This window comes from Nannobrachium achirus (genome assembly GCF_963921795.1).
Source record: "Nannobrachium achirus genome assembly, chromosome: 15".
Taxonomy (NCBI): Eukaryota; Metazoa; Chordata; class Actinopteri; order Myctophiformes; family Myctophidae; genus Nannobrachium; species Nannobrachium achirus.
Genome location: NC_137822.1, coordinates 18,493,989 through 18,508,279, shown reverse-complemented (window position 1 = coordinate 18,508,279; position 14,291 = coordinate 18,493,989). Strand labels below are relative to the sequence as shown.

General features: G+C 43.7%; 1 protein-coding gene across 1 annotated transcript; it reads left to right on the top strand.

Moving 5' to 3' along the window:
* Positions 1-625: 625 nt before the first annotated feature.
* rnf34b (ring finger protein 34b) lies at positions 626-12,797 on the top strand (the record flags this gene model as incomplete). Its single annotated transcript, XM_080743201.1, has 7 exons — positions 626-844; positions 4,594-5,118; positions 9,656-9,718; positions 10,185-10,386; positions 10,956-10,982; positions 11,161-11,208; positions 12,613-12,797. Exons 1-7 carry the CDS (start codon positions 641-643, stop codon positions 12,795-12,797), a joined length of 1,254 nt encoding a protein of 417 aa, XP_080599327.1. The 5' UTR covers positions 626-640.
* Between the last annotated feature and the right edge of the window lie 1,494 nt (positions 12,798-14,291).

Below are 14,291 nucleotides of genomic sequence, written 5' to 3'. Positions count from 1 at the left end.
AAATGTCCCCGCAAGTAGGCTACAGTGGACTTTGAGAAATTGCGAACACCATTTATGAGACTTAAAATTAGAAACCAAATCTGTTAGGCAGTTAGAGGTTAGGTATAGGAGTTCGGGGGGTGGGTTTTATGCTTGATCTAGTTGTGCTTCGGTGTCACACGATGTGATGCGTTGTGAGCTTGTAGATGGTTTAGGTTTAAAAATGGCACGATTTTTTGTTGTTCATATCCTACTTTTGTTTTAACCCATTAGGATCTGATTCTGGAACGTATCTGTTAGACTTAAACAACTTTAACCATTATTTGATGCTTTAGCTATACAGATATTCCCGGGTGGCGCCGGAAAATTGCCGATCTACAAGCACACAGCGTGACACGTTGTGAGTTTGCAGATCTGAATTGTTTCGGCTTCAGGCTTGCTCTTAAAATGCTGTAATGCTGCCCTAAAATATTGATGTCCTCACAAGTATTAGTAATGCAAACTTGTGTGTGTGTGCGTGTGTGTGTGTGCGTGTGTGTGTGTGTGTGTGTGTGTGTGTGTGTGTGTGTGTGTGTGTGTGTGTGTGTGTGTGTGTGTGTGTGTGTGTGTGTGTGTGTGCGCGTGTGCGCGTGCGTGTTCACCACAGGCGGGTGCGTCGTCCATGTGGGCGTCATGCTGCGGGCTGCTGAACGAGGTGATGGGCACGGGAACGGTGCGGGCGCAGCAGCCGGGGTTTGGAGCAGGGGCAGGGCCCTTCCGCTTCGCCCCCAGTGCTGGGTACTCCACCTATCCCCCCACCAGCTCAGGAAGCGCCGGGCAGTTATGTAAGGCCTGTGGACTCGCCTTCTCCGTCTTCAGACGCAAGGTAAGACGGGCGTTTTAGTCGCGCACACATACTGTACTGTCAGGGTTCCCACGGTCATGAAATTCCTGGAAATATTTTGAAATTAGACAAATGTTTTTCCAGTACTGGAAAAGTTTTGGAATTTATCAAGGCTCCTGGAAGGTCCTGGAAAAAATATGCCTTGTCTTTGGTTATTGATTTTCAAGGCGTTGTGAGCATGTAGATCTGCTATTTTCACAATAGAACCGTGTTTTACAAAATTCCTCAACTCTTAGTGCTCGTCAGGGTGCCGGGTCCCCAGTTAAAACATGATTATTTCGGCGGTCACAGCCTGAAAAGGTTGAGAACCACTGGCATAGGAGTAAGCGACCTGTTATTGAGCTGAATTATTGTTATATAGTCCTGGAAATTGGGTTAAATATTCTGGAAAAGTTTTGGGAAAGTTTTGGAAATGAATTGGTAAAAATGTGTGGGAACCCTGTACTGTGCAATGGCTGATATGCAAGCTTGCACAGCGCTCACGCAGTGCCGCTTTGTGAGCTTGTAGATCAGCTCATTTAGATTTAGGCACGCAACCAAAGAGGTTTGCAAAGTATTCAATCAATTAATACAAAAGAAGAGTTAAGTCAAATGAGAAAGCGACAGAATACTGCAAACAGGATGGTGGCAGTGGTGGTGGTTTTGATGCCAACAATTGAGACAGATTATAGATTTTGCAGCAGGGAGGCATGAAATATTAATTGCAGGCCAAGGTTTCTTCTGGACTGAGTCACTTGCCACAGCTTGACGCTGCAATCTATAACTTCTTTAGTGAATAAAACATTATTCTAACCAGTCTACTGTATATGGTATAGTATATTAATAGAATCGAACTAACACAACTGCAGTGGTTGGAGGTGTTCTCTCTACTCTTACATGAGAAATGTAGTTCCTTACTTAATTTAATTAATTGTTTTTATTTTATTTTATTCAGGAATGTTTTAAATTAGTCTAACATAGACCAAAAATGAGTTTATAGGAAAGGTTTGATCAAATGATATATACTATACTGAATCGAGCAACTTAAAAACTATCTGGGGCGTACACAAAAGCCCTAGTAGACGTTAAAATTACCCCAAACATGTTTGAAAGTGAAATATCTTGTGGTCACTGGTCTTCAATATGGCCGTACACAGGCAAATGTGTCCATGGCAAAGTCTTTGTGTCCATTTGCACACTCACAGAGTTACAGAATACCTTCAAGAAACCCCAAAGGTCCCTTGACCGCTGGTACTATACTGTATATTAGGGCTAGCTCTTTATGTGTTTCTGGTAATAATAATGTTAAAAATAATAGTTACCTACTCCTCCCGGGAGGGAAATTCAGATATCGCAGCCCAACCCAGCTGCTTTTTTTATCAGCTTTAACCCAGCTGAACTCAACCCAGTGATGCCCACAAGGAGCACAAGGGGGAAGGGGAGCAGTGATAGCTGGAGCGGGGAATCGTACCTGTGACCTCTGGGGCCTCCGGAGTCCTAGGTATGGACACTTACCACTCAGCCATCACTGCTCAATCTCAATGTTGTCGTCCGCTCATCGCAATTTTGACCAAAATGTCCTCCACACGCCACGCAAGTATGATGACGACCCCTGGAAATAGGGCTGTCACGATTAGGACATTTTACATGACGATTAATTGTCACTTAAATAATTGCGATTAACGATTTAATTGTGTTTTTATCTTTGACAATTACATTTTTGTTTGGCTTTTAGGCTTTGAAGTTGCACATGGCAGATATGACACATAACCTAAATATACAAAGAAATGACTGACATATTTGACAACTTTACACTTAGAAAAGAACATTGATAGTGGAAATAGCCCGATCTACAAGCTCACAACGCGTCGTGATGCGACACATTGTGAGCTTGTAGATCTGCTATTTCCACTATTTTTGACTTAAAAAATATATATATGAAAATGTTTCAACATGGAAACGATTATGACGATTATGAAGAATAATCGCGATTATGTCAAATAATCACGATTAGTCGATTATGTAATAATTGTGACAGCCCTAGTCTTAGTTCAGCAGTGTACATTTCAGTGCTTGTGTGGCAAACCCAGGTTCAAATACCGGTCAGGACATACATCTTATGGGTTGCAGCTTTAATTGCAGAGACTATGAGTTCCATGTGACATTAAGTCATGCTGTGCCAGCTCTCCAGTAGCTCTATCGTTCTCCTCACACCTGTTGCCATGCCAATAGTAGGTTCAATCCCCTGGACGCAACCGTTTGTGGGAAATGTATCACACTGAAAGAGGAGGTCCTAGGGAATTAATAAAAAGGACTGAAGAAAGCATAGGTAGCTGTGGAATTGTCTTTTTAGTTAACCTGAGCACATTCACACACACGCACACACACACACACACACACACACACGCACGCGCACGCGCACGCACACGCACACACACACACACACACACACACACACACACACACACACACACACACACACTCAGCACTTAATGAGCACATTTGCATGCCTGTGATATGAAAATAATTCCTGCCATGCCGTGGTTCCATTCTGTTCATTTACACAAACAGTTCAGCTCAGTACTGTATTAGTGAGATTAAACATGATTCCAGCAAAGCTGCAATATAATATGGATGTATTTGTGATGATTTGTTATTGATTTATTTGTTCTTGCAAGCAAGCAGTATGTCCCTGATAATATTATTTAGATATTCACTTAGTCCAATTCATTGGCTGTTTTCTAACAAGACCCGTGCAGGGCATTGGTCAGTTACACAAAAGCTATAGAATACCAGTAAGACTTCCTAATCGTGAGATAAGCGACCGTCACGTCTCATACACAAACTTTAGAAGGCAATCGTAGCCAATGAGGAGGGAATATGGGAAATGGGACAGATCCATGTTGATGACATGACTTTAGAGATACTGTGTACTACTTTGCGTGATTTTAGCTTTTAGCGATTTTAGCGATTTTAGCGACCTGACGTTCGCAACTACAGGGCTTAACAGTAGAAAACATATCACTAGAAATCAACACTATACTCAACACTATACAATGTAGCAGAGAATGTTAGAGAGGCAGGGGCTGAAATTACTAAAAGGGCCTTTGGTGAAAATATCGAAAATAGCAGACCTCCAAGCTCACAACGTGTTCACGACGCATTGTGACCACACTAAACGTCTGTAAGCATAATCAAGTGAATACTGGAGATAGGACATACGACATGGATTTCTGCACGGAGGGGGCAATTCTTTCAACATAAGATTTTGCATTCAAGTTCAAGAGAAGACAATTGTCTTGAATGCTGCCTTCAGGTATGGCACGGAAAGGGGGCATTTGCATTTCTCTCACCATAGTGAAAACTGCATTCATGGTCTGGAGAGGGCACTTTTTACAGACAGGTAGGGCAGAGGCTCAAGCCCCCTTTGTGTGCATGTGCCTGAATGTACCTACAGTGACAAGAAACGGAGTAGGATCGCATCATGTCATTTTCTCTCTCTCACTGCCCTCCGCCTCTCTCTCCTCTCCCTGCCCTCTCTCTCTGTCTCTCCCTCTCTCTCTCTCAATTCAATTCAAAGGGATTTATTGGCAAGAGAAAACATATGTTTACATTGCCAAAGCAGAAGTGTACACAGTACAATACAATCAATCAGTGCAGGGATGTATACACCATGATCAGTAGTTTTTAAGGTGGTTATGTTCCATTTGATATCCTCCTCTCTCTCTCTCTCTCCCCCCACCCTCCAACAGCACATCTGCTGCGACTGCAAGAAGAGCTTCTGTGCCCTGTGCTCGGTGCTCCAGGAGAACCTGCGCTGCTGCACCACCTGCCACCTGCTCCGCGGCACGGCCTTCCAGCGGCCGCGGCTCATGCAGCTGCGCGTCAAGGACCTGCGCCAGTACCTCCTCCTGCGCAACATCCCCACGGACACTTGCAGGGAGAAGGAGGACCTGGTGGACCTGGTGCTCTGCCACCAGGGGGGCGCGGGGGACACCCCCATGCCGCTGGAGGAGGAAGACGAGGACGAGGACGAGCCACGTGAGGAGGAGCAGCAGCAGCAGCAGCAGCAGCAGGAGGAGGAGGGGGTGGTGGTGGTGGTGGTGGAGGAGGAGGAAGAAGAGGGAGGAGCAGATACAGACAGTCTGCGTTCGCTCCCCCACTCGCTGCACGCCTCGCCGCCCTCCGCCCATCGCTCCACCTCTGAACAGTCAGTCCTGTCCGCCTCTCAGGGAGACGTGCTCAGCCGGAGTGACAGCTCAGGGACCACCAGCCAGGTATAGTTGTCGCTTATACGTTGTCGTACGACGGTGTCATGCTCTAAAAATAGCTGACCTAAAAGCGCTTTGATCGGCTATTTGGGGGGCGTGCGGCACCGGCGTATGACAGAAGTACAAATCGGGCCTATGACTGGCTGCTTGTATCCATAATACAGTACAACGCACGCACACAGACACACACGCGCACGCACGCACACACGCACGCACGCACGCGCGCACACACTCTCTCTCCCTCAAATATACACAAAGAGACACTAACATGAAACATTTTACACATGGCCCCCAATGCATAACTAAATCACACTCATCTCCCTGTCCTCGACGCCTCGTGGCAAAAGCGTACGTTGTTGTTCTAATGTCCATGTGACAGCTGGAAACATCTGAGTTTGCTGTGAGCGCGCAGCCCTCAGACCAGCCAGCAGCAGGCCTTAAGTCCTTTGCCAGTTTTAGGTCAGTCAGGCTCCGTTATGTAACACTCACACAGGTTTATTATATCCCCCCCGGCATCACAGCTGCAGCCGAACAGCTGAATGAAAGACAATGTTCTTGCACTCATCTCTCTCATCTCCCTCATTGCTTCATTGGTAATTTGAAGTGTGCTAGAAAGTGGGGGTTGTGGGAAAGGAGAGGAAAAAAAAAATAAGTTAAATCAGGGGTCTTCAACGTTTTCAGGCCAAGGCAAGGACCCCTTAGTTGAGAGAGAGATGAAGCAGGGACCCCCACAACCTTATCATAGATTCCATATAGTTTCATTGACAGCGCAATCATCAGTGTATTTTGGACTCATGTCAATTTGTGTTTTCAGATATTTAACCACTTGAACCGTCAATACTTAATAAACTTGACCTTTCACTCTGTACTTAGTCTGCTCTTTTTCCACTCTACACCAAAGCTCTTAGCCGAAAATAGCTGATCTACAAGCTCACAACGCCTCGCAGCGCGAGGCGTTGTGAGCTTGTAGATCTGCTATTTTTGGCTAAAGTTATCCGAATATGGACAGTAGGGTTCAAGTGGTTAATATAAAAAAAATGAGAAAGAAGTTTCTACCACACAAAGATTTGGAGGACCCCCTGTAGTAACTCTGAGGACCCCCTAGGGGTCCCGGACCCCCTGTTGAAGACCACTGAGTTAAATAAACAAATTCCAATTTTGGGCATATTTATATTGTATATTCTTATATATTTTTTAATTCAATTCATTTTTTAATCCATTTCACAATCAGGGGGCCGCAGAGCTACGGCAATTTGGTAGTCCTTCCTTGGCATGGAAATGTTTGAGAACTCCCACGTTAGAAAGCTCCCCTCACTAGAAATGGAATATATGAAATACATATCCTCCTATTTTAAAATTGGTTACGGGGAGTGTGTCCCGGCCGGACATACTGTAACCATAAACAAACCAAGTACGCCCATATATGGGACCACAGCCAAGTCACTATGACTCAGACATAACCATAATCAAACCTGATACGCCCATTGTCCAGAACCGATATGCCCATATGGGCATGTCAATATATTATACATATACTCCTGCTCACTTCATGGGGCCAGGTCTTCTACATACACATCCATTGGCGTATAGTGACAAAGTGCAAACCGGAAGTTTACAGAATGCATTGGAGTCTATGAGGGGAAAGTGACATTTTGACTTTTGAGTTGCATGAATCACGTGACAGGCACTGTTTCTGACCCTGCATTGGCAGAACTCTATACAAGGCTCTGATGTGCATATACTAATGACATGAGGCATCTATCTCCATAATGGGCACAAAAGGGACACAGACAGACGGGTACCATGGGTACTCTGACAAAAGCCCAGACACTAGTGATGGGCAATCCCGTTTATTTCAGTGAACATTTCATTCACGTTCACGGTAATGATCCGTTCAAAAGATTCGTTCGGGTTCACCATTCATATCGTCCCGTGAAAAACACTATAAAAAAACACTGTTTTTATTATGTCGCGAGTACAGCCCGCCGCCGTGGTGTGAACGAAAGTGTGAACAACCTATTTCAGGGATTTGAACGAATCGTTCACAAGTCTTGCTAATGATTCGATTCTTATGAACAAATCACTCATGAACTAGACACTATGACTCAGACATGTTGGTGGAATCGGCACTGTGATGTAGGTGTGAGGGCCATGTAGCGGCCCGAACCTCTAGTACATAAGAGCAAAATGAGCAGCTACATCTTTTTTTGTGTGAGCCACCATGACTGATGATTGTGGAGCAGCAGGTTGATGGTTCCTGGTAGACTGACAGACAGTGAAGCCTGATTCATAATTTGTCACTCAACGGTGTCTCACCCCAAGAATAGCAGACCTACAAGCTCACAACTCGTTGCATCCGCGATGCGTTGTGAGTTGGTAGGTCTGCTATTCTCGTCCGTTCTCAGCGAGCGACACCATTGCCTGACGGAGCATAAATTAGGCCGAAGACCTCTGACATCTGGCCAGAGGGGGGAGTCTAGCTCTAACAAGCTGACAGATGCATTATTAACACAGGTGCATGCTGGAAATGTTCCAGGTCTGCTGGGATATGACAGTGATGGATGGAGGGAGGTGGAGATAGAGGGAGAACATCTTTAATCACATAAACTAGCAGTGCAACGTTTTATCTACAGTAGCTAATCTATTTAATTGATTATAATAAAGTATTGATTTTATTAAAATAATCTATCCAATATATTATTGTCCCTTTTATGCCCATATATGGAGATCTCTGTATCTGTCACTCCTTGTCCATTTTATACCCATAAATGGAGATCTCTGATGTCATCAATATATGCCCATATACAGTATGGTCATGCTGATATTGCCCATATATGGGGATCTCTGTATCTGTCAGTCCATGTGCCTTTAATGCCCATATATGGAGATATCTGTGACCTTGGTTTGTGTATGGTTATGCTGTCATAGTCACGTGGCTGTGGTTTGTTCACACCTACGTCGCACCACCGATCCGACTGATAGGCCCATATATGGAGCTCTCTGTATCTGTCAGCCCTTGTCCCTTTTTATGCCCATAATGGAAATCCCTGATGTCATCAGTAGCCTATATGCCCATTTACACTAAGGGCATGCTAGTATGCCCTTATATGGAGATCTCTGTAGCTGTCAGTCCATCTTGCTCTCTCTCTCACTCTCTATTAGTATATAAAAACACGCTTCTCGATTATTCAATTAATCAAAAAAGTAATTGATCGGTAGTTGTAGCCGTGATCTGGGCAGAGGGAGTCGCCTTGCTCCAACAAACTGACAGATGCATTATTGACACAGGTGGTGTGTGTGTGTGTGTGTGTGTGTGTGTGTGTGTGTGTGTGTGTGTGTGTGTGTGTGTGTGTGTGTGTGTGTGTGGGGGGGGGGGGGGGGGGGGGGGGGGGGGGGGGGGTCAGATAGAGGGAGATAATCTTTAGTCTCATAATGATAAAGGGTACATAAAGGGTCCCCAGTGTAATGTCACACCCAGGAAAGGCTTCTTGCAACCATTAGCTAATTGCTTTTTGCATGGCTGATACAAAGAGCCATACTGTAGAGGAGGGAGATACGTATGTGTATTACATTTTCTCTAAAAGGGCTGAGTTAATGCAAACAATATATGTCCATAGCGAACATCCTCTTTGCTCTATACCTTATTTCCATTTATTCACCTTGGTAACTGGTAAATGGTGCATTTATATAGCACCTTTATCCAAGGCACTTTGCAGAGATTGTGCATTATCTTCCAACTTAACCTCCTTTTGGAAGAGGTTAAGAGAATTATTGTTGACTACTTGTTGAGTTGATCGTTGACATAAATTAAATGTAGCATTTGGACTGCCCAACCAAGACTGCTTAAACACAGCTGCAGCCTTGAAACAAATCATATAATTAATTTCATTTGTAACACCATAATAGCTGATTGAGGACATCTTTAATCATTCTAACCATGTTTTTAATCATAGAGCTAGAAAATTACAGCAATATTACACATTGTAAGCAAGTATACCAGTTGTATAGAACCGTGTCTCCCAAACCTTTTAGAGGAAAGTCTTTTGAAATAATAATTACAAACAAAATGTAGGAAACAGGAAAAAGAAAATGTACTTGCGACCCAAACAAAATGGGTTTGAGTGCGATCCCAACCGAGTGTTTGGGAAACACTGATATGGCAGCAATGGTAGTAGACTTTGTTTATCTCCCGCTTCCACTCAAAAGATGCACCGCATCTTTCATGAGCGGATATTACTTATGGGGGATAGTAGTGTTACTGTAAATAGTAATAAAGAACTCCATAGCTTATTGTGTCTAAAAATACATATTTAGCCAATTGTCCGAAACGGGTCCCCATCCGGAACAAATGGGGGTAAATTTACTGTTATCACATTTTTTAAATATTATTGAACTCTACTCTCCATGGCATGAGTAATCAATAGAAAAAAAGTCATTTTGGGGGTGAACTACTCCTTTAAGCTACAATCTTATTGGGCTGTGCTGCTTTCTTTGAAACGTCCAACTGACATATTTCCTGTATGTGTTCTCTGTTGTGTTTCAGGAGCAGGGGGATACCCCAACTGTGTCCCTTTTAAACCTGGAGCACACTGAAAATATCATAGACGTAAGGTTAACCTTTTAATGTCATTTAAACTACATTAAACCTGGCGTCCCTATTTTGGGGCATGTCATTATAGGGGATGAACGTCAAAGATGTGTCAGAAAGACAGAAGATGATATACAAGCTCACAACGCTTTGATTTGTGATGCACTCAGAGCTTGCTGCCGGCTATTATTGTTTCCGTAGGCGATGCCTTGGAAGCGGCTACGTTTTCATGTGAAGTTCAGGGACATTGAAGCGAAATCTGGCATTAAAACATTTTAATCTTTCTATTGAATATCTTAATTACAATGAAATGAATTTGACATGTTTTTTTTTACCTTAGCATCAAGATTCTGTATAGAAAGCCAACCTTGCAGCTGAGCAGTACAATTCCTGGACAACTCCTTTCAGCGCTTGTCTTACTGTGTTTACCGAGTGTTTGTCAGTAACTTGTGTGTCTATTGTACTGTTAATTGTTTTACTGTAGATCAGCCCAGCAACACAGAGGAGGATCAGGGCCTCGCTCTCCGATCTGGACACCGAGGAAGCTATAGAAAACCTCTCTGTCCGCCAGCTCAAAGAGATTCTAGCCAGGAACTTTGTCAACTACTCTGGATGTTGTGAGAAGTGGGAGCTGTTGGAGCGAGTGCATCGCCTCTACAGAGAGAATGAGCAGAACAGGAAGTCCAGTAAGATCACTGTAGTGTATATTATAGGCCTACCACTGTTCCCCAAACACTGGGTCGGGACCCGTTTGTGGGTCGAGGACACATTTTTGTGCGTCCATACATTTTTTGTTTCTTACTTTTATTTTTTGATTATTATTGTTTCAAAACATAAAAAAAAAACATTCCCCAAAAAGCTAAGATTTTTCGAAATTCCATAAATTATAAAAGAAAATTCAGAAATAGTGAAAATAACCGATCTACAAGCTCACAACGCGGCACACAGCGACATGTTGTGAGCTTGCAGAGCTGCTATTTTCACTAGTTTGGATCCCGGGCAAACGTCTAATTTCTCTTTTGGGTCACAAGCTAAAAGGTTTTGGAACCACTGCTGTATACTGTACTATTCAGACTAACGCAAAAACACCATTTGATTTCTCATCTTACTTCATGTAGTTACTCTAGATCCTAAATTGACCATATTCAGAATAGCGTCCGTTTTGCTTTTACTTCATATTTGGGAATGTGAATATATGGTCACTGCTGTGCATGTTCAATGCAAGTAAAAGTGTCATTTGTTCTCTTTCTTCCAGTGGAGAATGTGAGCAGCATAACAGCAGGTAAATATACTTATGCATTTATGTTATTGTTTAGGTAGAACATGGCCTTGCTGATGATGGTTATATAATTTGATATATATTAAGTTGCACAATTGTTTTGCTCGGGCTTACCTTCCTTGCACTGTATCTTAGACCGCTAATAGCTTATTTGTATTACTGCCCCTTTTCATTTATGAAGTGGTAGCATACCCCCCACCTACACGTATCTGCAACAGCGGAGTTGGAGGTAAGATATTCTAATGAAACAAAAGTCTGCCCCCATTTCTCATGACTAATACGCCACCTTTTCCCATCTGCACAGAAATACAGTGCTTGCACAATCATGTTTGGCTGGAACAGGACTTTCTACAGTAGTAGAAATAGCATGCTATAACCAAATTACACATTTTATCTTTTATATCATTCTATATCGTCATTGTCGGGTGAAAACCTTGTATGTCCAAAACCGGTCGTTTTGCATTTTCCATTTTAAAAATGATTTAAACTAGTGAAAACAGCCGATCTACAAGCACACAACGCCTCGCACCGCGAGGCGTTGTGTGCTTGTAGATCTGCTGTTTTCACTACTTTTGTGCGACGGCCTTGTACGATGAAGCAGGGCTTTACTTTGCGAAAGAACGTACAAATTTGAAACTTGGAGATACGAGGTTTCCACCCGACAGTGACGATATACTGTATTATCATTTTGACCACCATTCTCCTGCTGTTTCTTTTTCGACGTAATTGTCACTGACATTTCCGTGTCCTCAGTTTGCATCCGCTCACTTTGTCCGGAAGGACTGTGTCTCTCTCACGCTGTCATTAATGGTGTTCCTAAGAGCTTTTTATGCCTTCATGAGCCATCATTTCATTTTAGTAGTGGCTTGTCCCTTATCAGGGGGGACTGCATATACAATCCCTGTGTCTAGACACCCTTGTCAATTGAAAGGGCTTTACAGTGATATTACACCACTTAAAATGTTAAGTGCTTATCTGGAGGCATACCAGACATGCTATACTGCATCACTGACTTATTAATTACTGCTTCATTGGCTTCTTGAACTTACGCTGCTGTATGTGAACGGAGCCAGGGGAGTAAATGCCACTAATGCAGAGGGATTTTTTTCACATACCGTAAAGCATCATTTATGCTTTGCCCGCACTGAAAACACCATCATGCGACGAGGCAAAAAGTAGGCTATAAACCGGGGGTAGGCAACCACCTCCTCTTGATCTATCAGGTTATCAGACTGAGCTATAGAGGGTATGCGCGTGCATAAAGTGAATGGCATATCGAGTGGCAAATCGAGTGGCAAAGTGAGTGCCAAAATGAGTTTAACGTCATTTAACATTGTTTAATGCAATCAGATAGGGCTTTTCTGTTTCTGATGATGTCACGCGCATACCCTCTATAGAGGTGATCAATTGAGTTGATCAAAAACAACCATAATCAACCATTATTGTTTGATGCATACAAAACCTTTCTCTTCAGATTGTCAGAATTTGTCTTAACTTCATTATTTGTGTAAAATGATTGACTCATTCTTTGTTAGGTTATTAAGTTATTGACTTATTATTATGCTTGTGTATATTGCAATTAGCAGCCTATAATAAGACGATGAAGGCACAGGTGTTTAACCTCTGCCCACAGATGGTGTGAGAGCGCAGCTGGCCTCCGACGAGAACCTGTGCCGCATCTGCATGGACGCTGTCATCGACTGTGTGTTGCTAGAGTGCGGTCACATGGTCACCTGTACCAAGTGTGGGAAGCGGATGAGCGAGTGCCCCATCTGCAGGCAGTACGTTGTGCGGGCAGTGCACGTCTTCAAGTCTTAAAAGGATTAAAGAAGAATACATAAACTGTGTGTAAGCCGAGAGAGAGAGAGAGAGAGTTAGAGAACGGGTGAACGGGCTGTGCATGTCCCCCCCAGGTTTAAATGCTGCAGAAGGCATGCACATTCCCCCCCCCAAACATTGTGCCCAGCTTGGGCCTTGAAGACCAGACTGTTGCCTAATAGCCCACTACAGTTTGTTTGCCCCTGCTAGGTCCAACTCTACTCCTCCCCTGTGGGCTCCCTCTCTTCTCAAGCCTGATTTATACTTTGCGTGTCGGTGTTGTGCGCCGAAAATAGCCGATATGCAAACTCGCAGTGTATTGTGAGCTAGTAGATCGGCTAGTTTCAGAATGCGGCACCGTGCGCAACGGAGCATAATCAAGCCTTCAGTGCTGTGGACTGTCATCAAATGCACTGGGACACTGCCCCCTACTTTCTCTCTACTGTCTCTGTTCCTTTACACTGATTTGTTTCAGATTGTGTTTTATGATTTATAAACCAACTGGAGAGGAGGCGGTCCTCATGGATACTTGAAGTGGATTGGTTGCTCTGCGAGGAAGCGGAGAGAATCTGTCATAGGGTGATGACTAAAGAGACCTTGTTATCCCAGGTTTTAGAGTTGATATGGTTTACACACATTCTTACCACACCAGGCTGTGTCTCCCTCTCAGTGTTCTCTAGTATGTGCAATATCAGAAATTAAGAAGAGACTTCTATGTGTGACTGAGTCACTAATTGTCTTGTCTGTTTGTGTCTCTTTAGTGTCTGTCCGTGCAGCCATCTGAATAGCACCACCAGATTACATGGTAGAATCCTCAGTGTTCATTTAACCACTTGCGACCTGACGTCCCTATTTTGGGCATGCCGATATAGACCGATTTCCTGAGTCGCCGCCCTGTGGAGAGTGCCGCCATGACTGCGGTCTCAACCCTACGTCCAGGGAACCAGGGAAACCAATACAAAACACGCATGGCTTCCCGAGGCTGCATGCTAACATTAGGAGTGAGTTTTCCAAAACCTACTGTGCTGTTCTTTGTGGGAACAAAGTATTTTAGGTTGATATTTTTGAAACACTAGTGGCGAACTTCCTCGTCCAGCCTATCAACAGACTAGAGTTGCACCACAGCCACGGCTGACCGCGCCCTCTACAGGGGAGTGCTCAGGAAAACAGTCTAGCTATTCCAAGGGTCTTCAACAGGGGGTCCTCAGAGTTACTACAGGGGGTCCTCCAAATCTTTGTGTGATAGAAGCTTTTTTTTCCTTTTTTATATTAACCACTTGAACCTTAGCGTCCATATTCTGAGAACTTTAGCCAAAAATAGCAGAGCTAGATCTACAAGCTCACCACGCCTCGCAGATTTTCGGCAAAGACGTTTGGCGTAGAGGGGAAAAAGAGCAGAACAGAATGAGTTAAGTATTGACGGTTCAAGTGGTTAAATAACGATCTGAAAACACGAATTGACATAAATCCAAAATACATGATTGTGCTGTCAAA